The sequence below is a fragment of the Octodon degus genome, unplaced genomic scaffold, assembly GCF_000260255.1.
Source record: "Octodon degus isolate 3935 unplaced genomic scaffold, OctDeg1.0 scaffold00101, whole genome shotgun sequence".
Taxonomy (NCBI): Eukaryota; Metazoa; Chordata; class Mammalia; order Rodentia; family Octodontidae; genus Octodon; species Octodon degus.
The window spans coordinates 5,403,125-5,430,434 of NW_004524677.1; the positions used below are offsets into that span (position 1 = coordinate 5,403,125).

The 27,310-nt window shown below is 40.8% G+C and overlaps 1 protein-coding gene across 1 annotated transcript in view; it reads left to right on the top strand.

Annotated features, from left to right (window-relative positions):
• The window catches only part of Arfip1 (ADP ribosylation factor interacting protein 1), a 122,958-nt gene that overhangs the window by 36,679 nt on the left and 58,969 nt on the right, over positions 1–27,310 (top strand). The window contains exons 3-4 of the mRNA XM_012516336.2: positions 8,593–8,694; positions 25,163–25,271. Of these exons, the coding sequence (XP_012371790.2) occupies positions 8,593–8,694; positions 25,163–25,271 (211 nt within the window). The remainder of the gene's footprint in view (positions 1–8,592; positions 8,695–25,162; positions 25,272–27,310) is intronic.

The window sequence follows — 27,310 nt, forward strand, 5'->3', positions numbered from 1 at the left end:
TGTTCTAATGGTGTTTGTAAATAGGATCTCAAGTCCACATCTTGTACAGCAATTAACCACTAAGAAGAATATATGCAATGTGTTAGTTATTGAAACTGTCCTAGCGATTTGATTTGAAACTGTCTCATTGCTATTTGTTTATCAATAAAATTATGGAAAAAAAAGAAAAAACAGGATGTTCACCTTATAAAATGTTAGGAGTAAGCATCACACAGAGAACACTTGGCTTCTGTTCTGTGAGGGAATTCATGTGTTTTTGTGTGTATGCAGGATAGTTGTAACCTGTTAGGCATATTTAGGAAGTTGTCTTTCTATCAGAAGACTATGGTTTGAGGAAAAGCATCTGGTTGTCAAGTTGATGGGGTGGATTGTGATAGTTAACTGATTGTGTCAACTTGAGTAAGAAAAACCCAACCAAATTGGCTCATTGTTCTGGGTAGGACAGAAATAAGAGGCTCACTTCTGTTTCTTAGAGGAGCTCCAGTCTTCACCTTCACCTTGGATGTCATTTCCTGGCTTCCACAGCAGACCTTTCAGCCTCCAGCACAGACCCATCAGCCTTCTGGCTCTGACCTTTTGCCTCCTGGTATGACTGCACGGGACACTGCTGAGCTCCAGGCTCTCAGCTGGGCCCTGTGGATCCCAGGGTGAGACAGCGCACTTGCCCTTTTCCACACCTGACTTTGGGTGGCTACTGTAAGATAGTCATGTAAGTTCTTATATATTTGTATGTCTTACACTAAATCTGCTTCTCTAGTAAGCAGTGACTGATACTCCTGTCCTATGTAGTTCCACAAGACAAGTTCTATGTGAATATATGTGTGTGTACATAGATACATGTACACAATATGTATACACACTGTGTTGTTTAAGCTGCTAAGTTTGTTATAACTTGCTATGACAGCAATAGAAACCTTTACTGGTTAGCAGAATCGGTGGATATATTTCAGACACCTGGACCAGCAGGGTGTTATACAGGTTAATTCAAGTCAGATGGCCAGGTTCGAATCCCAGTGTGTCACTTGATAACTGTTTGTCATCAAGCAAATTTCCTAAGATTACTGATAGTGGTAATAAGTCAGACAATGTTTGAGTTTACATGAGATCATATATACAAAATAAGTAGAATTAGATCAGTTAATATATGGAAAACAAATAGAATAGTGCATGACACATGATAAGTACTGATGGTTAGTTCTTACTGTTAGCTTTATTTGCAATAGGATGCATTATTTAATTTTTTTAAAAAAATCCTTATTTAGGCCTGAGTCTACTCATCTATAAAACTGGGAGAAGCATGTTTATGCTACAGGGCAGTTGTGAGAGTTAAATAATTTATGTAATGTTCTTAGCACAACCCCTAGTAAGTGTTCCATCAGGGTCAGCTTCCTTAGTGATTACTGTTTAGAGTAGGGAACCATGGAGTTGTCAAGCAAGGTTCATAGTATTTTGACACTCTGAAAAGGTGCTAGACTGTAGCATCTGATAATCAGAATTACTTCTGAAGATATTGGAAGACCATCCTAAATTTATCTGGTTTTTGAACAAGCCTGATGTCAGACTACTGTGTTGCAGGCTAATGAAAGCAGCACCAGCTCATCTACTCAGAAAAGCAATTTACTAAGAGAATACAGAGGTGCCAACTGGTTTGGGAAAGCAGAATAAGGGACCGTTGCTGCTGTTGCGTAGCATCATGCACAACACCTCTAGCCCTGGTGACTGGACAGTCCAGTAGTTCTGTGGCATTAATTAACCTAGGCGTTTTATCTTGATGTAGTCATTTCTGATGAGTTCCTTGATGTCCTTCTTGCTTCTTAACCCCAGTTTCTGATGTCCTTTTATTTATATTTTTTAAGGAAGAAAGGTTTATTTTATTTCTTTGTAGCAGTTTCAGTCCATAGTCAGCTGGCTCCAAGGCAGGGCAGCAAGGTAGAGGGGCCTGGTGGAGGAGAAACAGCGTGTGGCACGGTGGCAGGAAGCAAAGGGAGATAGACCCTGCCAGGCCACAGCCACCTCCAACCAGGCTTCACCTCCTAAGTCACGTAGCTCTCAAGTCATCAGTGACCAAATCCACTGGTAAGTATCATGCTCGCATGATCTGCTCACCCTCCAGAAGTCACATCTGTGCACATGGGAGGCTTCAGGGAGACAGTGGGACATAAGTCATCATGTTCTGGCCCCAGGCCGTCGGAAGACTCACAAGCACCTCTATGCAAAGTACATTTAGTCTGTCACTGAAAGTTGCCTAAGTTCAGACAGTTTCAATAATGCTGAAAAGTCCAAATCCAGAGCCTCTGAGATTTAAGGCAAATTCTTAGCTGCAAGCCCCTGTAAAAATGAAAAGAAAGTTGAATACCTTTAATATAAGGGAGAAACCTTTATGTCAAAGTACAGGAGCTTCCTTGTCTTTGAAACTCAAAACTTTTTAAAGCACTTAGCTGTACCTTTTGTGCTTAATTTTCAAATGGCTAAAAGCCCTTAACAGTAACCATACCATCACTTCAACATTAGACTGCCTTGTTTAGTCACATGCCCTTAATCTCAGCCTCCCACATTGTCTCAGGGCAGGAGCAAATGTAGATGAATTTTCTAGTAGAGTATAACACATGTGGCCGAGAGCCCAACTGCCTGTGCCACCTGCAACTTCCCTTGCCTGGCCTTTACCAGCTGCATTTTTACCAGCATTCTGGTCTTCTGAATGCCAATCATGGTCTTCCATCAAGCCTGGCTAACAGTACACTAGAGCTATTTCTCCAGCTGCATCGCCAAACCTTTCCAAACTCTTCCTGCAAGCCAATTCCAAAGGCTTCTGAACAATATGGCCAGGTAGCTTTAACATGGGAAAAATACAGCTTGTGAAATGCTGGATATCAAATGTGCTGAGTTCTTGTCCCCTGCAAACGAAAGAATGCATCCCAAGGAACAAGGGAGGTTCTGAGGAGGAAAAGTTTAGTAAGAGGAAGCTCCTGAGAGGAAGGGTCCTGAAAGGGGTTGTCATGGGGGCTCTTTGCCAGGGGCACTTTATACAGCAAAATCACAATGTTTCTATGATATGGCCAAACTGCAGTCAACCTTTAGTATTATCAGTATAGCTGGTTGGCTAATATTGACCCAGTAGGGAAAGGAATCACACAGCAAGGGCATGTGGATGATCAAAGGAAGCCTTAGGGAGGGGCGTGGGTCCACGCGTGCTTCTGGTCGCCCACGTGTGGCTGACAACTGGGCCCACTAGACCAGGTGGTGCTAATTCCAGTGTGATTTCGGATTGCGCTTTTACCTCTTGGGTGCCATTCAGGCCTTGCTGTTGCTTCTCCACCCTGAGGCCTGGCTCTCCAGATTTAGCTGCAGCCGTAGTTCTGATGTCTGTCTTTCTGTGCTGACTTCTTGAGGGCCCAGTCCTGCTCTGACGGTATAGTAATTTCTCTTTGCCTTAGCTGTCTATCATTGCATCAGATCAACTCCTCCACATCTCTGTCTTAGTTACTTTCTCATTGCTGAGACAAAATGCCCTACACCCACAGATTGAGGGAAGGAAGGTTTATTTTGACTCAGTTTGTAGAGGCTTCAGCCCATTGTCTGCTGGCATGTCCAGGAGAACTTTAGTTGCTGATACCAAATGGGATGTTTCTAAGTGGCACTTAGACCAGTGCAGTCACTTGTGCAGTGAGAGCATGTTGCCTTAATGCAGTCTTTGTAGTTGGGATGTATTTTGGAAAATGACAGGCGTTTTTGCTGCTGTATTACAGTCAGCCAGCAAGTATGGGGCAAATGCCTCTGACTGGCAAAGCTGGGTGACATGCAGGTGCTCTGCTTAGCACTTAGGGTGATGGGGTGTAAATCCTGTCATGGTACACTGAGGAAAGAGAGCTTTAGGAACTTGCTTAAGATTTTCACTAAGGGAACAGAAGAGTCATAAATGGACCCAAGTATTCTGGCTTCAGGTACTTGTTAGGTAACCTGGTATTTTCTTTCACCCTTTATATAGTATGAGGCAGGTTCTGCTTCTCCCCCAAGGCTCAAAATGTGGAGGCTTTTCCCAGCATCGATAGAGGGCTGCAGTAGGGAGTCAAAAAGGAGATAGCTGTAATGCTTGGCAGATCAGTTATGACTCTGATGCTCCTTTGCAGTATCTAAGATGAGTAATCAGGATTTTTTCATGATTGCATTACACACTCTTATTTGCCATTTTTTGGTGTCCTCTGGGAGGCAGTAAGTACTTTGGATTTTCAGGCCCTGTACCAAATAGGGGATGTTTCTAAGTGACACTTAGACCAGTGCAGTCACTTTTACAGTGAGAGCATGTTGCCTTAATGCAGTCTTTGTAGTTGGGATGTATTTTGGAAAATGACAGGCGTTTTGCTGCTGTATTTCAGTCAGCCAGCAAGTCGGGTCCCTTTGAGAGAGCTGCCAACCTGCAGTTGTGTGGAGTTAGCAAACGTACTAGGGAATTTAAAAGTGGACCTGTGCTCAGGGTATAGAATTAAGGTACATATCAGGGGACCGAGAGGTTAAAGTCAGTTCCTCTTAAATGAGAAACCCAAAGTATTTTTTTAAAAAAGGTTGACCATAGGAAGCAGCTAGAACTTTTGCAGATTGAAAGAGGATCCAGAAATGAAAAGAGGGGGAAAGGAGGGAAGAGGCAGGGGAATAAAAAATTACAATAGGTTCAGTATGTGGATCTACCCTCTAAGTTGAATTTAAGAATCATATACTATGCACACTAATACAAAATTGAGAAAAAGTCAGCTTCAAAGGCTGTGTGGCCAGCAGAGGTACCAAGAAGACAGAGTCAAGAAAAGCAGTATCATTAAAATCAGTCCCACTGAGACAAGGGAGCACTTTGTCCTGCTCTAAAACCCAATTAAGAATTTTCCCAGATGATAAGGAGCAAATTCCAGGTGCTAAGGAACAAATGCATGCCTAGAATAGTCACTAAAGCAACCTGTATAAAGTTACCTTTATTTTCTTGGTGTAGTGGAAATCACACCCTGAGACAGAGACTTAACGATGGCAGTGAGATGTGTTAGGTGAAGAGGCGTGATGAGAGAGAGAGAGCACAGGTGCTGCTAAGACTCCACCTCTGCGCACAGTGACGTCAGGAGGCCAGGTCTGACCAGGCGTGGTAGCACATGCTTGTAATCCCAGCACTCTGGTATGCTGAGGCAGGAGGATTACAAGGTTGAGCCTTGCCAGGGTAACATAGCAAATTTGAGACCCTTCTCAAAATAATTTTTTTTTTTTTTTCAGTCTAAATATTGCTCAGCCTGAGTTCCAAGCATAGTGGAATTGGTCTGTGAATGTATTTTGGGCTTGCAGGAAAAATAAATTATTTGGGCTTAGAAATTTCCATGATAAAATGGAAATTTATCTTTTGTTTTTTTCAAAATAATCAACAGTTCATTGAAACAGAATTTGCGTTTGATAAAAACGCATCTGTTTAAAATGTGTAACTCAAGGAGTTTTGACAAATGTGTAAGTTGGGAAAGCCACGAGGACAGTCCAGATGCAGTACATTGCCATTACCCCAAGGTTCCTTGTGTCCTTGGGCAGTCAGTCTTCTCCTCGCTACCCTCCTCCTAGGTGACCACTCATGTGTCACGACACATCAGCTTTGCCTATTCTGGAATGCTCTGTAAATGTGATCATAAACAGATGTATTCTTTTGTGTTTGGCTTTTTGGACTCAGCACAATTTTTTGAGGTTACTTAAGAGTAGTAGCATATATCAGTGTGTCATCCTTTTTATGGTTGAGGAATATTCCATTGTCTGGATATGCCACAACTTTATTTTTGGATTGATTGATTGATTAATTGATTAATTTAGAAGCAGGGTCTTGCTATGTAGTTTATGCTGTCCTTGAACTCGCACTATAGCCCAGGCTGGCCACAAACTTACAGTGACCCTGTTGCCTCAGCCTCTCCAGTGCTGGAATTACAGGCATGGCCACCATGCTTGGCTAATTTGGGTTTTAAATACAGTCAACATCACATAGTGATGTTCTGTTAGAGATCGTGTCTCATCAGGTTGTATCACTGAGTTAGCCACATGCCCACCTGTCTCTGTTTCTGTACATGTACTCGATGATGTTGGAAGAACAAAACTGCCTGACTCATTGTTTCTCAGCGGTACCTCTGTTAAGCAGCATACAGTCCAAGTTTGACTGTGACACTCCTTTGCCCAGACTTCTTAGTGTTTATTTTCCATTGTGTGTTTTGAGCATCTTCTAGCTGCAAAGTATATATGTATGTATGTATGTATGTATGTATGTATGTATTTGGTACAGCGTCTTGCTACGTAGCTCAGACTCGTATTGATCCTCCTCTCTCAGCGTTCCCAGTACTGTGATTACAGGAATGAGACATCACGCCCAATCTTGATGTCCAGCTCGGCATGTTCGGGGGCCGGGCCAGTGGGCATGTGGTACAGGGGATTGAACCCAGGTCCTTGTGCTTGCCAGGCAGGCTCTTGGACTGCTGAGCTATCGCCCCAGCCTCTGCAAAGTTTCATCTTAACAAATTTGGGGAATTTTTGACCATCTTCAAGTATTTTTTTTTCTGTATAATTTTCTTCCTATCTTTGTGATATTTCATATGTGTGTGTGTTGGACCATTTATCTCATCTAATAGGTCTCTAAATCTTTTTCTTCATTCTGCTTCACTCTTCTTTGCCTTGGATAATTTATTTTTATTTATTTTTTTATCTTAGGACAGGGTGTACAGTGTCTCACTGCGTAGATCGGTCTCCTAGTGATCCTCCTGTGTTCATCCTCCCAAGTGCTAGGGCGCACACTACTACGCCCAGTCTCAATCACTGACTCAGCACACCCCAGGGGCAGGCTCAGGCCTGGGGGTCAAGCTGCAGGCCCCTGCATCTGCCTAAGCAGTGGCTAGTTTATTTTGCTTTGGTTTAGCTTCTCCAGTTCCTTGTTGTCACCCCGCTGCCATCCCCAGTGCTGAGGATGGCGTCCAGGGCCTCACAGACGTTAGGCAGGCTTCATTCCTGGAGCTACATCCTTGCTGTCAGCTTTCCTTTTCTCCACTGAGATTTTGATTCACTAAACATGCTTCATTTTGTTTAGCTGAAGATAGTAATAGGTTCTTTAAAAGTCAGTTTCAACATCTGGTTTTTCTCAGACTAGATTTTCATTTTCCCTTAACATATTCCTTTTTTGTTTTATCTTTTTGTCCTTTGTATTTCTAGTAATTTTGGTACGGTTGTAGACATTGAGATATGGAACTCTAGATTCTGTTATTTTTCTCCAGTGATATTGTCTACTTTGTTTTAGCAAATAATGTTTCTGGATTGGTATTTTGTTTGTTTGTTTGTTTGCAGAACCAGGGATTGAACTCAGGCTCTTGGACTTACCAGGCAAGCGCTTATTCTATGGATTGGGTTTATGTTACAACATGTTGGGCCGGGTGATAGCTCAGTGGCATAAGCTCTTGCCTGGCAAGTGCAAGATCTGAGTTAGATCCCTGGTACCAAAAAAAAAAAAAAAAAAATTACATGTTTGTTTGTTTGTATTTTGCAGTGATTCTGTCCCTAAGGAGTATTTCAAGACAAGGCCTTTATTCTAGTTGGCACCACTGTTGAAAGTTAGGTGTATACATACGTGTATATACAGCACTTTTAGCATCTTTAGTGAGTAAAGACAAGAGGGAAAGAAAAAAGGGTAGTGGCTTTCTGTGAGAAGTGGAATAAATTGCTTAGTTTATCAACTTAGCAATGTTTACTCAGACTTTTAAAAGAATCATGGGCAGGGGAGATAGCCCGACCAGTTTAAGCGCCTGCCTGACAACCCAGTACTGCGTGGTGTGCCAGCCCTGGAGCCCCAGGCACACCATGCCAGCTCCAAAACATGGCGGCATGTGCCTGTGGTCCCAGCACTGGGGAGGCTGAGACAGGAGGATCACTACAAGTCTGAGTGGCATAGCAAGACCCTGTATCAAATAAATAAATAAATAAATAAATAAATAAATAAATAAATAAATGAATGAATCATGATGGAGCAGTTTTTTAGCGATCAGGATTGGTGTTCTGCTATTACTTAATCTCTGAAAGAAATTTGTGATTTCTATGGTTAAAATTAACAAATGCGTTTTTAAGTATTATTTTAGAGGTCTAAAGCCAGAGTATAAAACTTAATTCTCCTATAAAATTGTAAGAGGCTTACACTTTATACTGGGTAAACTCTTCTTTTAGACAAAAATTCATTTAAAAACATGTTAAACACAACAGGAAAAATAGAGCTGCAGTAGATGGGTTAGCAGCCAAGCCTGACTTTCTATAGCGTATTTCATTCAACTGAAAGTAGTGATCTTTTATAACAAAGAGGCAAGGATAGTGCCTCTTGGTACTTATAACAAGGAGTTGGTTTTTGATAAATAAATGGGGATTGAGTGCAGTGAAAACATGAGGGTGCATTTTTTATTACATCACTAACATGATTGTTATGGAAGTCTTAGGCAGGTTGCAGTTCTAAACTGGTGGCTAGTAAATAGAAACTGGTGAAGAGTGTGCTCTTGACTGTGTGCCTTATATGATTTGGTATTAATTAGTGTCTCGTTTCCTCCCCCCCCCCTTTTTTTTAAGGAGTCTACCATGGCTCAAGAGTCTCCCAAAAATTCAGCAGCAGAAATTCCAGTGACTAGTAATGGAGAAGTTGATGATGCTCATGAACATGGCTTTCATAAGGTAAGAACATTTTTCTTTCTGCTAAAACAAAGAATCCCAAAAAGCCCTTAAATGTGGACAGGAAAGCAATAGACAAAATTTAATATGGGAATCTTTTCTTAAAGTGATTTCTCTTAATTTTTTGAGACAGAGTTTCACTGTGTAGCCCAGGCTGGCCTCAAACTCGAAGCCATCCTTCTGCCTCAGCCTCCCGAGTGCTGAGATTACAGGTGTGTGCTGCCACCTCCAGCTTTCTTAAAGTGGTTTCTATAGAAATCTATTGCTCGGGCCAGGGAGATAGCTCAGTAGAATAAGCGCTTGCCTGGCAAGCACAAGGTGCTGAGTTCAATCCCCAGTACCACCAAAAAGAAAAAAAGAAATCTATCGCCAATAGATGGGATGACAGAGTAGGTCATGAAAGTTACTTGTCAAGATTGAGTTAGGGCCATGTGCTCTTTTTGCTTATCTCATTAATAGACCAGAATGTGAGTATATCTGATTATTTGAGCATATAACTTTATCAAACCACTTAATTTCACTTGTCACGAGAAGAAGATGTTAAAGGATGATCTGCAATCATTATTTTTAAAATTGGCAGTGTCTGAGGTCTTTCCTGCGGGTCATTAGTATGCAATTCCTCAGTAGCTACTTCTGGTTTTGCTGTTGGTTTTTTAAAGTGTCACACTTGACTCAGAAGGAAAAGAAACTTGGGTGCTTTTTTTTTTTTTTTTTAAGGCTGGGGATTGAACCAGGGCCCTGTGTGTGACTGTACCACCAAGTCACACCTGCACCCCAGCAAATGCTTTTTGTTATCTCCCTCTGAGCTGAAATTTCAGTTCAGTGCATTTTCATGAGAACGCTATGGGTGTGGAGATAATTTGGGTTCAGATTTCTGCTATGCCATTTCTAGCAGTGTAACCTTCAGCTAGTGTTTATTTGATCTGAGACTCTTTATTTATTTTCTTGAGGATATTAATATTAAATAAGTAATATGCCTGATAGAGTCTTAGAAATGATAATTATAGTTTTTATTTCTGGAGATATTTACATAAAGTGTCCTGTTTAATGACATTTAGTGTAACTTTATAACTTGAGTATATAGTTTTCATATTATTGAAAAAGCAATGATTGAAAGGTTCTTAAATTATTTTATAAGACTCCTTGCTTCATATGTTTAAGAATAAAGTCCTTTAGTTTAACAGAGGTGATGTCTTAATTCACGATTTCTCTGTCTCACACTATCAACTCTTGAGCTAGGTAGTTCTTTGTTGTCGGGGTCAGGCTGTGCATTGTAGGCTGCTTAGCACATAGCCTCTTCTGCTGGGTGTAGAAACACCCTCTAGGTGTGGAAAGGAAAAGTGTCTTTCGATGTTGCTTAGTGTAGCCCAGGGTAGGGGGGCACTGACTTGGTTGGGAACCACTGTTTTAGAATAATCTGTTTAATTGGTATTGGAGAAATCCATTGAATTTTATTTATTTTTATTTTTATTTTTTAATCTCAAGAGTCTCTTGAGGGGCCAGGGAGATGGCTCAGTGGAATAAGTGCTTCCCTGGCAAGCACACGGGACAGAGTTCAATCCCCGGTTCCACCAAAAAAAAAAGTCTCTTGAAAACTGATATGTCTTCAAGCTTGAAGTTTATGTCTTAGTCTGTTTCCTGTTGCTATAACAGAATGCCCAAGATTTGGATAATGTTTAAAGAACAGAGGCTTATGCACTTTTTTGAAGACAGGGAAGTTCAAGGTCGGGCAGCTACCTGGTCCACCAAAACTTAATGGATGGTATCACAGGGTGGGAATGCTCACGTAAGTGACAGGTGCATGTGGAAGAGAGATGGGTTAGGGCAGTGGGATGCCTTGTAATCCCAAGAGACACTGTGCCCTCTTACAGGCCTCTCTGCCCAACGCTGCTACCTTAGCAGCCAGATTTTCCACGTTTCCAGGGAGCAACCACATCTAAGCCATAGTGGGTTGGGTTTTTTTTAGTTTTTTTTTTTACTTGAAACTGCTTTAACATGGGTTTTGGATACCTGTGGCCAAAAATAGTGATTCTTAGGAGATATTTAAATTCTGAGCACACAGAGGACATTTCTATTTCAGGTTTTAGTTTAAGGCACACCTACGTAATAAGGAAACTCAGGTTACCGTCATTAGCCTTTACCAGTGACTCTGTCAATTTCTATATGTATATTCATTATCCAAGGTTGTAGTTCGTTTTACAGTTTTGTTTTCTATTGCGTATATGTTATGTATCAGCCAAGGCACTGGGGCTATAGCAGTGGACAAAAATACCTGCCATCAGGGAGCCAGCTTACTGAAAGACAGTCTGGTGAAAACTAAGGACCGCCACCAAGAAAGGTGCAACATGTACAAGATGTTGCAGGGCTGAAGGCATAGCTTAGGGATGGCACAAGTTCTGTTTTCAGCACCAAAAAAAAGGAAAAAAACAGGTTGCATGTAGTATTGGGAGTTACTGCCACGTTCCGTCTGTTCTTTTTCTCGCTGCTCTTTGTTACTGAGAAGAGTTGTTACACAGTGAAGGCACAGATGTGAAGCGCACGGCCCAGAGGTGCCTTTGCCCAGATGAAGGTGGAGGCTGTTCCCAAGCGCCGCAGCTCCCCGTTCCCCTCCCGGCCATGGTGACCACCATTAATCTACTTCTGTACTTTACCCAAGAGTGAAACCTCCAGGTCATGACTGTTTCACCAGTCTTTGAAGAACTAGTTGACAATTTTACATTTTAATTTGGGCCATCTTGCTGATGGTGTAATAGTATCCGTTATCCTGTTGTGGGTATTTTTGTCTGTTGTTTTTTTGAGACAGGATCTCCTGTGTAACCGTGTAGACCAGGAAGCCCCTAACTCAGTGTCTTTCTGCCTCAGCCTCTTGAGTGCTGGGGTTACACATGTGCGCTCCCACTCCTGTTTCCATTATGGTTTAATATGATTTTCCCTGTGACTAGGGATGGTGAGCACATATTCATATTTTTATTGGCTATTAGGATATTATGTTTTCTGAGGTAGCTTTTAGGTCATTTGGCCACTTCCTACGGGGCGTGTGCCTTTTTCTAATTCACTTGTGGAAGTTCTTTGTATATTTTGAGTATGAGTCATGTGTTTGGACATAGAGCAAATATTCTTCTAGTCTGTGTTTTGTACTATTTGTAATCTTTAGTGAACAAAAATTATTAATTTAATGAAGTCCAGTTTACCAGTGCTTTCTTCTGTGGTGACTTTTTTGTCTCACTTAGGAAATCTTAGCTCCACAGCGTGTAGACACTGCTCTGAAGCTTTGTTTTGCTTCCCATACTTGGTCCTGTGGTTAGTGCTGAGTGAGTATATATACAGGGCGAAGGAGGGATCGTGGTGGGTTTCCCTCACACGCATGGCCCGCCAGGGTTGCTGAAAAGACCGCTTCTGTCTGTCGTGTAAGAGAATGAAATGGAGCATGCCCTGGTGGTGCGCGCCTATCGTCCCAGCAGCCTGGAGGCTGAGGCAGGAGGACTGTAAGTTTAACGCCAGCCTGGGCAGTTTATTGACTTAGTGAACTAAAACTGTCTCAAAAAATAATAATAACAACTACAGTAGTGTATTATATACTTGAAATTTCAGTTGTGCCTCCACGCTCAGGGAGGAGGAAAGGATTGGCACTTCTTCACTAAGGTTTTGCTGTTGATCGAGTGGTTGTTTATGGGTGTGTGGGGATCTGTTTGGGGACTCTGCTTGTTTCTTGGTCTTTTTTCCTCGCCTCAGAACAGTACTACACATTATATTACTATACTGACAAAGACTGGGGCAAATGTCAGTTCCAGCCTGCTGCTTGGTAACTAATTTCCCTAGCTTTGTTCTTTGTCGAGGTTGCTTTGTAGCCGAAGCCCAAGCATGAGAATTCAGTTGACTCTCTATGCCTTTGCCTTTAACTAGTTTTGAAAAGCTTTTGCCTACCTGCTCAAAACCAGTATCTGGCTACTTTGAAAAGTTGCTCATTGGTTCATGCCAAGTTCTCCTTTTGGAAATTCCCCTGCTGTGCTGTTTGGTTGGTATTGGGTGGTACAGAAGGAAGAAATGAGTTGTCCTGTGGGCTGGGCGCTTGGGAGGCCGAGAACAGCAGGCAGCGCGTTCTCCACATCTCCAAAAAGACACGTGTAGTTGTTAAATGCATTTGTGCTGCTCTCTTTAAAAACATGCGATCATGAGAGTGTTTAATAAATCCCATTGAAATCAAACTTAGCGGCCGGGGAGATGGCTCAGTAGAATAAGCGCTTCCTTGGCAAGCGCAAGGGCCTGAGTTCAATTCCCGGTGCTGAAAAAAAATCAAACTTAGCTATATGGTTCCTTACTTCCCAAGAGAAAACAAACAGTATTAATGTTTTGCATACACTACACTCAAGAGCCATTAGATATATGTTGGTTCATTTTCTCTTTTTATTTTCCTGAGCAATAAGCGATAAATTGTTTAACCTCAAGTCCATTTTTGTTTCAATAGAGATAAAATTTCAGAGAAAATACATGTTAAATGTATCACTTAATATTATGCTGTAGCCTTTTATAGACTATTTAGTGCAGTAATCTTATATGTAAAACTGGATCATAATTTATGTCTTTTATATTTGTGGTTTAAAATCTTGTGTTTTTAGCGGGGCCAGGGAGATGGCTCAGTAGAATAAGCACTTGTCTGGCAAGCACAAGGGCCTGAGTTCAATCCCTGGTTCCACAAAAAAATAAAAATAAAAAAATAAAATAAAATCTTGTGTTTTTTATTTAATGCAAACTATCTAACACAATTCAAAATGTGTTAAATCTTAATAAAATCCAGCTGATAGCTTAAATGCAGTTGCCATAACTTGGCCGGCCAGCTGGTGTCACTGTGACACAGGCAACGAGAGTGTATTTTTACTTGCTGCCCATTGCAGAGACTTGAGTTTTCATTTGACTTCCTTTCTTAGTCTGACCCAAGCGAGGCCCTGCTTAAATGCATACGCAACAATTATGTTTGTATAGAGATGGCATTGCCTCATTTATTAATGTTTCTAGATAGATTTGTTAAGTGTTTTGTTTTTGAGACAAGATCTCACTATGTAAACCAGGAGCCCTTAAAACCCACAGTGTAGCCCAGGCTGGTCTCTACCTCCTAGCAGTTCTCCTGCCTCAGCCTGCCTGGTTCTGGGATTCTAGCTGTGTGCTATTACGCCCGACTTTTTTCTTTTAAAGGTATTAGCAGCTGCTCGATAAGGAGAGGAGATGATTATTTTGATATTAAGGGTTTTTTTTCTTTTTATAATAATATTAAGATTTGGTTTTTTTAGAGTAAAGACATTTTTGTGTCTACATAAAAAATAATTTTTTGTATTTTAAAGATTTAAAAGGTTTAATCTCCGAAGAATTCAAATTACTGTTTGATTTGTAAGCTGCATATTACATATAATGAATGTGGTTATGGTGCTTGTTAAAGTATTAAACCAGAAATTTGCAACAGAAGCAAATACTAGCTCCATGTGGTTGAAATTTCTTGTGCTTTAAACTATAGTTGTCAGATTCAGAGAACTTACTTCATTAGATACAGCTGAAATGGAACATTTCCTGTGGAAAGCCCAAAGCAAAAATCCATGATTTAGGGGTTTTCCATCTGCAAATCATTTGTCTAGAAAGATATACCCACACACAAAACTACCAAATTTTGTGTTGAAATTTGGGGCGTGTAGCGTTCCCTGCAGGCCCTCATCAGGCTCCAGAGCCCTCAGCTGCAGGCTCGAGGAAGGCCGCAGGTAGGATCCTAGTGCGGCAGGAGAGCCTAGAGCCTGCTGCTGGAGAGTTCCAGAGCTGCGCCAGGAGCCCACGCAGCTGCCCTGGGGCAGGACTTCTCTCAGTCATCACCTTATAGCCAGGCCTGCCAAAGGTGCTTGGCATGCGGTAGCTAGAGGCTTTTAATAAATGTTTGGGGAGTGAATTAGCATCACTCATGCTAGAGCGGCGAGGGCTAGAAGAAAGGTTTCTACACTTCTGTGGGGGAAAAAAAAAAGAGAGATTGTAATATTAGGGGTTGGGTTGGGTTTGTCCTTCACAGTGAGCTGCTTGCTCAGCCTCCCCCTTTTCTCGGGAGTGGGGTGGGGTCTTGCTGTGTAGCCCAATCGGGCCTTGACCTCGCTGTGGTTCTCCTTCTCAGCCTCCCCAGGCTTGGGTTACAGATTTGCCTGACCATGCCCAGCTAGTCTTTTATTTTGAGGCAGGTTCTTTCCCAGACTGGGTTCAAACTTGGGATCCTCTTGCCTCCACCTGGCGAGTGCTGGAATCAGGTGTGGCCCATTTTGCCCAGCTGATTTCAGATTTAATGCCTGCATTAGTTACTTCGTTTACAGTGCATCATTCATTCATTGTCTCTTCTGTTTGTACTGCGATTGGCACCCCGTGCACAGCACAGTTCATGGCACACAGTGACTGATTTATAAAACATGAATGTCCCTAGCACAGTGGTGCACATCTGTTGTCCTGGCTGCTCAAGAGGCGGAGGCTCCAAGATCAGAAGTTCTGGATCAGCCTGAGCAATTGGAAAGCACACCAGACTAGTGTGGGTGGGTGTGTGGTTCCACAGTGCAAAATTTCCTAGTACCGCAAAGAAAGAAGAGATTCCAGGGTAAGGACTAAAAATTTGACATGTCTTCTATTTCAGTGATTCTGCCCTAGAATCCGGGTAGCATGTGATGACAATTTTGTCTACATATAATATAGAAATTCAATATAATGTGTACCTAAAACATTTAGTGGCTCACTCAGGAAGAAAATTGATTTGATAGTGGCTTTTTAAGAAGGCTGGTTGGTTTTTTGTTTTGTTTTGCTCTTTTTTTAAAAAAAAAAATTATTTTATTTTATTTTATTTTTTTGCGGAACCAGGGATTGAACTCAGGCCCTTACACTTTCCAGGGAAGTGCTTATACTACTGAGCCATCTCTCCAGCCCCTTTAAATAATTTTAATGAGAAAGCTGGGTTTTTACCAGATGTCTACCTCAGTCCTTTTAAAGGTATGGGAAATGTTTTTCAAGGATTGTTCAGCATATTTAAATCTAGATTGACTTTTTGTATTGACACATGAAAATTCTCAGTGTGTATAGGCATCATGTGATGTTCAGTCGGGATACACATGTCTGTCCCTGTTCATCAGTTCTTCTAGCATGTTGGAGATACCCAGTAAGTTATCATGAGCTTTGTAGTCACTTACATGTGCAATAGCACGTTAGAACTTACTCCTAACTGTAACCCAGTACACATTGACCAGGCTTTACATTCATTTTAATATTTGCTTGTAGCTAGGGTATAGTCTTGGTACTGTTGTTACAAACGAAATTTTGGGGGCCGGGGAGATAGCTCAGTGGCTTAAGCACCTGCCTGGCAAGCACAAATTTAGAATGTGATCCCTGGTTAAAAAAAAACAAAAAACAGTACAAATGAACTTTTATCAGATCTAAAGCCTGATAACTGATGAAAGCACTGACGAGTGGAGAGCCAAGCCAGTGCCTACCTAGATGGCCTCCTGCAGTAGAGTGTTGGCAGATAACCAGCAGTGACTCGGTAGCTGTGGAGAGGCAGAGGCCATGAGGGGGCTAATGATCTTGTCGGGTATTTACAGTGGAAAGGGCTGTGGAGGCCTCTGGACAACAGCTGTGCTTCGCAGATACTGCTTGTACATAGGCTGAGGCAGGAGCCTGCGGGTTCAGGCTCAGCTTAGACAACATGGAGCCTGTCTCCATAAACAAGAAAAGATATTCTTGTAGTCAGCAGCCGCATACAACAACAGAGTGGATTTTAAGTTACCAAAAGTCATAGAACACAAAATTTTCAGTTTGTTTCTTTAAAAGTGTGCATGAAACAGTGGGAGCTTTTTCCAAAAGCATTATATATTATTTTAGCCTAATCATTTGAAAATTTATTTTTAAAGGGTGTTAGATATACCAGCATTATCTTAGCTCCAGTAGAAGGTTAACTTTGGTTTGTTCTTATCCAATTATTTAGACTTCAACGTCTTGAAGTTTGAGCTGAGTGTCAATAACATGTGAATGTAAATTAGAGATTTTGTGTTGTGTGTTATAAGTGGACTAATTGTCTCTGAAATACACCCTTGAGGCTGTGGGAATAAATGCGGTAGTGTATAATTAAATAGCTAAGCCAAGCACAGCTTAGCTGCATTGTCTTACGTGGGCAGTGAGTAATGGTACCAAAGAGCTGGGCGATTGCAGAACCCTGAGCTCCTCCCATAGCGTCCATGCCCCTAGCAGGTGGCATCCTCTTCAGAGAGGCAGTGGGCCACTTGCACACTACCAGTCATGCTTCTCTGTGGTAGCAGTCAGGGACAGGAAGCCTTTAGTGCTGTTGAGATTTGCAGCTATTTTGCGTGAATGATGGGAGGTTTGTTTCTGGAAGACTTTTGCTTGCCGAATAGAGGAAGCCTGGCAGCTGTGGGCAAAGTTTTGTGTAAGGTAGAACATCCTCAGCACTAGTGTCAGTCTGGAATCTACGTGTGACAGAGTGGAAGGTGTTCCTGTACTCGGAGATCTCTCTCTGTCCGATCTGTTGTTTATCCGACTAGTGTCCCTCTTCCTCAGTACTGCTACTGTAGCGTCTCTTCTTTGAAGCATTTACAGCAATATTCTATAACAGAAAAATGATTCAGTTGATTCATGCTCTTTTCAGGTGTTAGGAAAAAGAAAAATGAGTGTAAGAATATTTGTTTTATTCTAAGTGCTCTTCAAAACAACAGTTGAAAGGTTGTACAATGGCAAGAGTTTTTAGGGGACATTAGGAAGTGAAATGGAATGAAGGCTGTTCATGAGTTTTATTTCCAAAAGAAAATTAAAGGTTGACAAGTTACTACCATTAAGTACTTTCTGAAATAAGTTTTAAAAGGTGTTTCTTTTTTAAATTTATTTTTATTTTTCTTTAGTTTTTGTATTTTAGGAAAGGGTCTATAGGGTGTTCAAGGTCTCACTACTGGATTGGACTCGTAGTGATCTGCCTGTTTACAGCCTCCCAGGAGCTGGGATTATAGGTGCGTGCCACCATGCCCAGTCTCAATTGCTTTTGCGTACGTACCGGGGATGAGGTCAGCATGGCAGGCCTGGGGATCAAACCCCCAGTCCCTTCGCCTGCTTTCAGGTGCTTTAATCTGCTGAGCTATTTGGCCATCCCTAAAAGGTGTTTCTTTAAAGAAATTTTTTAGCAAACATACTATTAAAATGAGTTCTAAATCTAAGAAATTGCTTATAGCTATTTTTATTTACTATAGAGTCAGTAGTGTTTCTTAAAGCTTACCTAAGCATATTGCTAGCAACCAAGGAACATGCATTTGTTCTGGTTTACTCATCAGTGAGGTGGGAGCATGTTAAATGATGTTGCCAAGATTGAATGAGATCCTACACATGTAGTTCTTGCTTCATGTAGTTCCAGTACGCATTCATTTTATTTACCTCAGTTTCATTAAAACACACTGGTCCCCCAGCGCCCAGCCCACGCCTCACCTGCTCTGAGCGCTGTCCCCACATACTTCATCTGCAGCAGCACTGGTGACCCACCACTCTGTGTTCCTCTTATCCTGCCTTTAAATACAAACAGGAGAAGCTCAGTTCTGTTGTTCCTACTCTCAGTGAGTATTATGACCCGCCATTTGTTTACATCGGTCCTGCTTGCCTGCCCCTGTCCTCTGGACTGTGAGTCTCTGGCCAGGGACTCTTCTTTGCTGCACTGCTATGTCTATGGCAGCTAGAGCTGTGACGTTCTGGAGTTGTGTTCTCCTTAGCTGTTCTTCAGTACAACTTTATGTTCTGTGGTGCAAGAGTGCTTTCTCCTTTCTGTTTGGTTCTCATACACTAAGGCTTAGTTTGTTTTGTTGTTGTTGTTGTTTGTTTGTTTGTTTTTGAGACAGGCCTTCACTGTGTAGTCCAGGCTGATCTCATACTCGCAGCAATCCTCTTGCCTCAACCTCCCAACTGCCGAGATTATAGGCATGGGCCACCAAGTCCAGCAGAATTAGGCCGTTCTGAATTTCTCTGATACATGTTGTCTTACTGTGGCACCAAATTCACCTTCTGTGTGAACTTTTTTTTTTCTGGTACCAGGGATCAAACTTGGGACCTTGTGCTTGCCAAGCAGGCACTTGTGCTGCTAGCTATCTCCCCAGCCCCTATTAACATATGTTTTGTCTCTGCAATGAGATGGCAGGGTTTGTACCTTATCTTTTTTGCCTAGAAAGTCTAACAGAGTAAGAATGAGCAAACACTTAATTTTAATTTGAAAATAAACCAGTTGCGATGCAGCTTTGTAGTCTGTATGCTGACTTCTAAGTCCAGTAGTTCATTCAGCAGGTTCATTCATTCATTCATTCATTCAATAAATATTTAATGAGCATCTATGGATTCTGATATGTAGAAGTAAATAAAATCTGTCACAACCATGCTCCCATGAGGTTAATGTAATTAGAGAACAAAACTATACAAATGTATATACTATACATGCATCCCTGATAACTGCTGTGGGAACGGTAACACGAGGGAAGGGGCATGGGGAGTTCAGTGTGGCAGTTACAGGGCTGCTGCTGCCGCCACCTTTGTTGTCACAAGGAAGCTTCTTGGTAAGGGAGGGAGCCCTGCTCAGTTCTATGAGGTGAGTGTTTCTGGTAGAAGAAATGGCAAGTGCAGAGGCCCTAGCAGAGGTAGCCTTCATGTTTTTCAACAAGCAGCCTGGCTGAAGCAGAGGCAGCCATGCTGGGGCCATGGGAGTTGAAGGCAAATTGTGTGGTGTTGATAGTTTGAGCTGTACTCTGAGTCATCTGTGGGGAGGAGGTTGAAGGGGGTAACTTGGGTGCTCTGTCGAGTTGGGGAGGTTGTCCTGGAGAGAAGCCAAGACGAGCTGGGAAGAACTTGGGGTGAGCCAAGTGAAAGAGGGTGCCTGTGTAGACCAGTTTGTAGCCGTGGAAATGGGGAGGACTGATTTGCTCCTGGGTGTGTTTTGAGGGCAGATTTGATGGGATCTACTGATGCGGTGGATATAGGAATGAGAGAAAAAAAGTTAAAAATGACTCTGGCTTGTGGCTTGAATAGTTAATTGCCGTGAGCAGCAAGGGATGAAACTATTGGTACTTAGCTTTTCCTTCTTAGAGTTTCCTGCAGAATCTGTCAGTGTCCAGTAGTTCACAGAATTTAAGGTTCCTGCTTAATCTGTGTGCACATGACACGTGTGTAGTTAGACGTCCTGGCCATAAGAGAAGAGCAGGTGAGAAATATAAATGTCAGAGTTGTGAAGGGAGAGATAAGTTTTAAATCTAGAATACTGGAAGAGATCACAGAAATACAGGAGAAAAGAAATGCAGGAGAAAAGGTTTCCTCAGGGCATTGTAGAGTCAGGAGATGGGGAACCAAGAGGAATCAGTAAAGGGGAGCATGGGACACAAGGTGACATAGGAACTGCGCTCCTCACACCAAAGGTTGAAAGGAGGGACAAGCGCTTACTTATATCAAATGATGTTGATATGCTAGCTGAGGTCAGAACTGGATTGGTGAGGTCTTTGCTGACCTTAACTAAGATCTCATTAGTGAGTAACTCAGAGCCCATCCAAATTGAGTAACCATGTGAACAAAATTAGTGAGCCTCTCCAGAAAACGCCTCTCAACACTGATCGGTGGTGACTGTATCTGCGAGGTTGAACTTTGCAAATTGCAAGACTTCAAGTGGTGGAATGTTCTGAGTTGTAAAATTTTAACTGTATGCTATATGTGGAGAGGTAGGTTAGGAAAGAATTTCACAGACAGAAATATCTCTTATTTTATCACTACTTTGTCATTGTAGAAAATCAGGAGTACCTATTCATAGACAGATCATGAAAATTGGATAATACCTCACATCCACACCACAGGGGGAAGTGCTGATTTTAATGGAAAATACAAGGTTTCATGAAACTTGTTTAAGACAGTGTTTTTCTTTTCCTGTAAGAGACTTGTTTATCTCTTTGAAAGAAAGATTTTTGTGTTGCATTTGATATATAATAGGTAAGCTTTGGATCTTGAATTTTTAGCAGCCTGAGGTAGTGAATGTAGAGAGGCCTCTAGGAATGCACTAGTTTCTGGTCTTTTAAGATTTAAAAAAAAAAAAAAAAGATTTTCAACAGCATATAAATGACTAAAACACCAGTCTGTCTTTCAATTTCTTTTTATTTATGAAATGTCCATTTTACTCTGAATTGATTTTTAATAAAATTTATGATCTCCCAACTGACCTTTTCCTCCCTATTATTCTTTTTTCCATTTAGTTCTTTTGGTATCAAACTCATTACATTCCCTTGAAAGTGTATCTCCTACATTTTTCTCTCTTTGTCCATACTGACAGTTTCTGCTAAATCATCATCTTGCATACCAAGCTGTACATTTTGCTCTATTGTGTTACTTTTATTTGCTTTGAGGTAGGGTCTTGCTCTATTTCCAGGTTGGCCGTGAGCTCTTGGTCTCCTCATTCTCCTGTGTGGGTACGAGGACTCCAGCTACACAGTGAGCACCCAGCTAATGTCTCCATTTTAAATCTCAGATCTCTCAAACTCGGGGCCTCTGGGTGTTGCTCTACTTAGTGTTGGTGGCTATCAGAAGTTAGTTATGTGGTTGTTTTTGATGTAGACGTGTCTGAATGTAATGCATGTGGCTCCGAGTGTGGTGCTAAGCATGGGAGTGCTTCTGGGGTAGCGAGGAGGTGCACTAATGACTTTGGTGTGCAGTTTGCTGTATTTGTCACTCAGAAGATAAAATTACCCATTTCAAATGATACGAAAATTTAATACCCAGTTTTAAAAACAAAATCTTTTTATTGTTGTAATATCTTTGGATCTCCAAAAAAGTTGTCTATACATTAGTAAAGGGGAAGGATATTAATATTTGGAGTACATGGTGTTGTCCACTATACTCCTCTAGTTGTTAGGAGAGGAATCTTGTCCTTTAGCCATCCCTGTGTACAGTAAAGACACTCAGCATCTAGAGACCTTCCTGGGCTCATGCAGCCCTGAAGTGACTGAGCCAGGACTGAGACTCGGGCATAGCGGGTCTGAGCAGGGCGGACACTGGAACATGGCATCACCCTGCCTTGGCAGGGATTACTGGTGGCTGTATTCAGGGTCAGAGCCAGTCCCCCACTGATACCCAAGAGCGGAACCATCTGTTCTGCCCTCTGGTACTCTTCCTTGAGTCTCTCAGTCCAGAAAGTAGATTGCAGTGCAGTTGAAGGAGTTGTAGATCCTCTTGGACCTACTCAATTTAAACAAACTGAAGTAGATAAAAATTTAACTTTCAACTACTGTTAGTAACAAATTGCGTGCTATACCCCTTACTACCTGTGAAGACACTAGTATGACAAAATCCCAATACTGGGAATGATAGAATTAAGGAGCCATTCCCAGATACAGTCCCCTTCATTTATCCTACTTGCAATAAGTCACTTAGTAACTGGACAGAAACATGTCTAGCTAAAAAAGGGAAATCAAGATAAAAGTTGGAGATTTAAGGTTGAAGAGGTTGAAAAAAATACCCAAAACTTAACAAAGGTACTTTTAAAATTAATATATGTAATTATATATGAAAAGGTAGATTTCAGATCTTACACATACTAGAAATGCTTAAAAGACAGAGGGAGGTCATTATATGGGTGTTAGTTTTCTATTCTTAGGAAAGCTTAGAAATCATTTTCAATTTAACTAAACCAGATTGACTTTAAATATTTAAGTTATTAAAATACTTTAGTAAAATAGCTAAGTAGTTTTAAGCAATATTAAAGCTCAGAGACATCCCCAGATGGGAATTATTTTAATTCCTATGTATTCACCTTGAAATCATGTACTCCCCCTCTAAATATTTGTGGTTAGGCTAAGGAACTTAGTGACAGAGATTCAGCAGGCTCTAGCCCTGAACACCCGATTCCTGCAGATCCCCGGGGCTTCTCCAAACTGATCTCACAGCAGGGAAAAGCGTCAGGCTGTACTGAGTCACCTTACTTACAGAAATTCTGTCCATCTTCAGAAAGTGGATTGTTTCCATTCTCAGACTGGGTATCTATTTTCGCCTATAACATATGCTTTTCCCCAGAAGGATAGGGATAATAAACTTAGTCATTTTTATTGTATTTCTGCCACTTCGTATAAATTGGCAGATTGGCACTGTATTTGTCCTACAGAATTTTAATTTTAGTAGCAGAATAGACATTGTTGTTTCAAATAAAATCTTGACCAGCAATTTAAATAACCTTTCCATATATTGATTGAAGTTCATGAAAATTAACTTCTGGATGGGCCTTTTCTGTCTCTTGGATATATTGTCTTAGCTATTTCATTTTATTATTATACTTAATTCGTAATTATATCCTAAATTTTCATTAAGAATTTGTATTTTAACTTACTCCTTTTTTTTTTTTTTTTTTTTTTTTCTTCGATACAGGGGATCAAACTCAGGACCTTGTGCTTGCCAAGCAGGCACTTATGCCACTGAGCTACATCCCCAGCCACTTTAATATATTCCTGAATTTTATCTTTTTAAAACATTTTTTGTTTTTAAAATTTGTGTATTTGTACAGGGTCTCACTACGCAGATCAGACTCGTGGTGATCCTCCTGTTTTCAGCCTCCCCAATGCCACCATGCCTGGACTATGAGTTTTATCTTTTCTCATCATTCTCTTGGCTACCTTTCTGATCTTAGACTATTGTTAAAATAAGTGAGCTAGAATGTGTGCTCTTGCCTTCGTTTTCTCTTTTTTAAAACTTTTGACATGTATCCTAAATTAGTTCTCTCTCTCCTGCTCCCTCCCCCCACCTCTGCTGCTATTTTCTTTTATTTTTGAGGCAGGGTCTTGCTATGTAGTTCAGGCTAGCCTTGAACTTACTATGTAGTCTAGACTAGCCTCAAATTTACAGCGATCCTCAGCTTCTCTAGGACTGGGATTACAGGCACTTGCTACAACACCTGGCCTAAATTAATATTCTTAAAGTCATCCTTTCACCAAGTCAAATAAGCCTGCTATTCAAAAGCATACAACTTTCTTTTTCAATCAAGGTCAAATTTTCTACTGTAGTCATTTATCCTCCTAGTTCATTTCCCCCATTGTTCAGCATAGAGCTCAGCTTGTACTAGCTAGAGGAACCTGGTTGAAGGCCCCCTTGGTATTTGGTAACAGGATAATGGCCGTGGAGCCTCCTGCTGCTCCCCACAGGTTTTTCTGTTAGATTGAAAATGCATCCTTCCTCACCCTCATCCCATCTCATCAAAATTCTGTATCGTCCACCTTGGTAAGACTTCCTTCTGTCTAATACATATTGATCATTCCCTTTTCTGAATTCTTTTTTTGGGGAGAGAGGGAATTACCTGTAATCACCGAGCTATATCCCTAACTCCTGAATTCTTAGCTACACTATAAATTGTTACTTATGCTGTGCACCTGCTATAGGCGCTCTGCCATTGTATTAAGAGATGTGATGGGTTGTTAAAAATATATATAATTATAGCTAGCTTTATCATTAGTTGTATTATAATTTTTCATGACTGAAATTCCTGTGAAAATTCAATAAAGGTAAATAGAAAAGGAATGTAATTAGATTTAATATTTTCACTTGAGTTAAATTTCTTTGGTGCTCAAGTTCTGGTAGACGTGCCACTTTTTAGTCTGTTATTAATATACTTTTCTCCCTTTCAGGTAACAAATTGAGGCATGCACTTTGATTTTCGGTCATTTTAGGTTGTTTTGCTAGCCTGTTTGCCCAGTCATTATAAGCTCCAACATTTAATTTCCAAGGTTCTGGACAAAGTATTTTGAAGTATGTTTAACTTTGGTTTGTGCCTCGTAGAAGACACTGTGCTTCTTGTCTTTTTGTTCCTTTTAAGCTGTAAGATTTGAGGTTGAGTGTTACTTTTATTACAGTTAAAGTTCTATTATAAGCTAATCTGTACTTAAGCTAGTAGCAGTTTATCTCTAGTAGCAATATATATGTGAGCAAGGAAAATTTCCTTTATTCACTCTGATTGAAGTCAGAGAAACCCACTTTACCTAATCTTGAAATTGAAGGGAAATTAACATTGCAAGTGAATGATGTATTTATATTGACTTACTGGCTAGACTTATGGTTATAAGTCTAAATATTAGATATGGGATTTTAGTGGTCTTAATTCTGTTTCTTCCTTAAAATAATCTTTGATATAACACACTGGTATCTTAAAGTTTTAAGTAGAATTTTGATATGTACCTGCTGCCTACCTCCAGAATATTGACATGCATTGTGCTTGACATCCACTGTACCTGTTACTAGCAAGTCTGCCTGTGTTTGCTGCTGCTTATGTGTCATTTGAGAAAGCCGTGCCAGCATAAGGTAGTGCTGCACGGAAGAGAGTAAGACAGTAAGAGAGGAATAAAGGGACACAGTTGTTCTGTACTTACACATTGTGCGATTTCTTTACAAAACTTTTTTCTTTTATTCAAATGTTACTAAGGATTTGAAGCGTTCATTGCCATCTGGACTTGGTCTCTCAGAAACTCAAATTACAGCTCGTGGCTTTGACAGTACCAAAGAGGGGGTTATTGAAGCAGGAGTGTACCCAGGTAAGCGCTGGCGAACTGGTGCAGATGGGGGCGGGTTCACCAAATGCTGCCTTTCTTGCACAAGCACAAGAACGCTGCCTTTAATTCTGGGAGAAAACACTGACCATACACGTAATCCTTTTTTCTTGAATTTATGTAGGAATTATTTTAATAATCTTTTATAAATAAACATGCAGAATTCATTATTTAAAAGTTTTTTAAGTACTGAAATAAAAAACTCAAAAATTATACCGTGATATAATGTTTGTAGCCCAAAGTTTATAACCACAAAATAATTATAACAAAGGTTATGAATATTGAATTGTATAAATGTATATATCCTACTTCAAAGTCAGTATGAGAATGAGCTGTTATTTGTCCTGTTATACGTGTTATGTAGAAGGTCTCCAAGACCTATGACTGTAAGACTCAGTTTATTGTCACACTCATAGCCTTGATTACTTGCGGTGAAGAATTCCAAGCATACGCCGTAAAGGCAAAGTATGCATGAGACAGAGTGTGGGGGGAACTAGGCCTAGGTGTCCAGGGGTTTTCCCCAGTGAGGCCTCACAGCAATGAATAAAGTGTTGCTAAGAAGCTCATTTAGAGACTGACGGGGTGGCAATTTTATTGGGACTGCTCACATAGGCATCTGCTGTTTAGCAGAATCAAGATTCTAGACTTCAAAGGCATGGGTAAATCAAAGTGCATAATGCATGTTGTTTTTATAAACATTTGAGGCAGAGTGAGCCCATCCTTGTAGGAATGGAGGGGAGGGGATCCTCCCCAAACTGGAACTCCTAGGCACCAGTCAAGAGCCAGTCTACTAAGCAGTTAGACCTGCTTTGTGAATTCATTCTGCACGTGGTGTGTGTGTGTGTGTCTGTGTGTGTGTAATAGAAAGGGAAAAATTGCTTCCTTTGTAAATGTTCTCACCTATACTTTTTTCTTTTCTTTTTTTATTTTGGTATGAGTGAAAGAAAAACCATGTAGACATTTCAATGTAGAAAAATAGATTATTTTCTTGATAGCTATAGTTAAGTAGCTGTAGTTGGTGTACAGTGAGGTGTATTAACTGTTTATTTATTTAAGAAACAGGCTCTCACTGCACTTCAGTCTGGCCTTGAACTCACGGCAATCCTCCTGCCTCAGCCTCCCAGATGCTGGGATTACAGGCATATGCCACTGCACTTGGCTATTTTAATAATGTAATTTTACAAAATGAAATGATTTCCATACATCTGCAGTACTTGGTCCTCTTGCAGATTTTAGTACTTTATATTTCTTCTGTCTTATTGGCCAAGTGTTTTACTGAAGGACACTTTAGACTTGAAATACATAATTTGTTACGTGGCTCCTGGAAATAGGCATTTAGAACAGATAATCCAGTATGACATCCTCTGCTCTAAACTGTATAGGGAATAGACTATGTAATGAGGTGGTTTTTATCCTTTTTATTCTTATGTTTAGAAATTACAGTGGCAACTCAGTTCACAAATACTTTTGTTGGCAAACAATTTCATTTTCAAACAGGAGCATTTGGCAGAATTTTGGTTTTGTTTGCAAATTCTGGATTGAATGGCAAACATGACCATGGCCATCTTTCCCACACAAACATGGCCACCTTTTCCAAACTCATGGACCAAAGTAAGTTCATGAACTGAGGTACCATGGTAAAGCTATAAAAAGGGCAGAAGCTTGTCAGTATCCTAATGCATACCGTTAAACTCTCTGGGCACTATCTGTGAACTCTTGGAAACAAAAATCAAAACATGATTTTGAAAGATAATCTGCACTTAATTCTGAAGCATTGATACATTTAGATCTTGGGGACAACTTGGAATTTGGAAAGGTTGGCTGAATGCCTAAAATTAATGAGTGCATAAAAGTGTAAGGCTACTTTTCATAAACTGACAGAATTTTTGGATCATTCACCCATTTCAGAATTCATTTTTATTCATTCATGCATTCATTTATTCTCTCTCTCTCTCTCTCTCTCTCTCTCTCTCTCTCTCTGTCTCTCTGTGTGTGTGTGTGTGTGTGTGTGTGTGTGTGTGTGT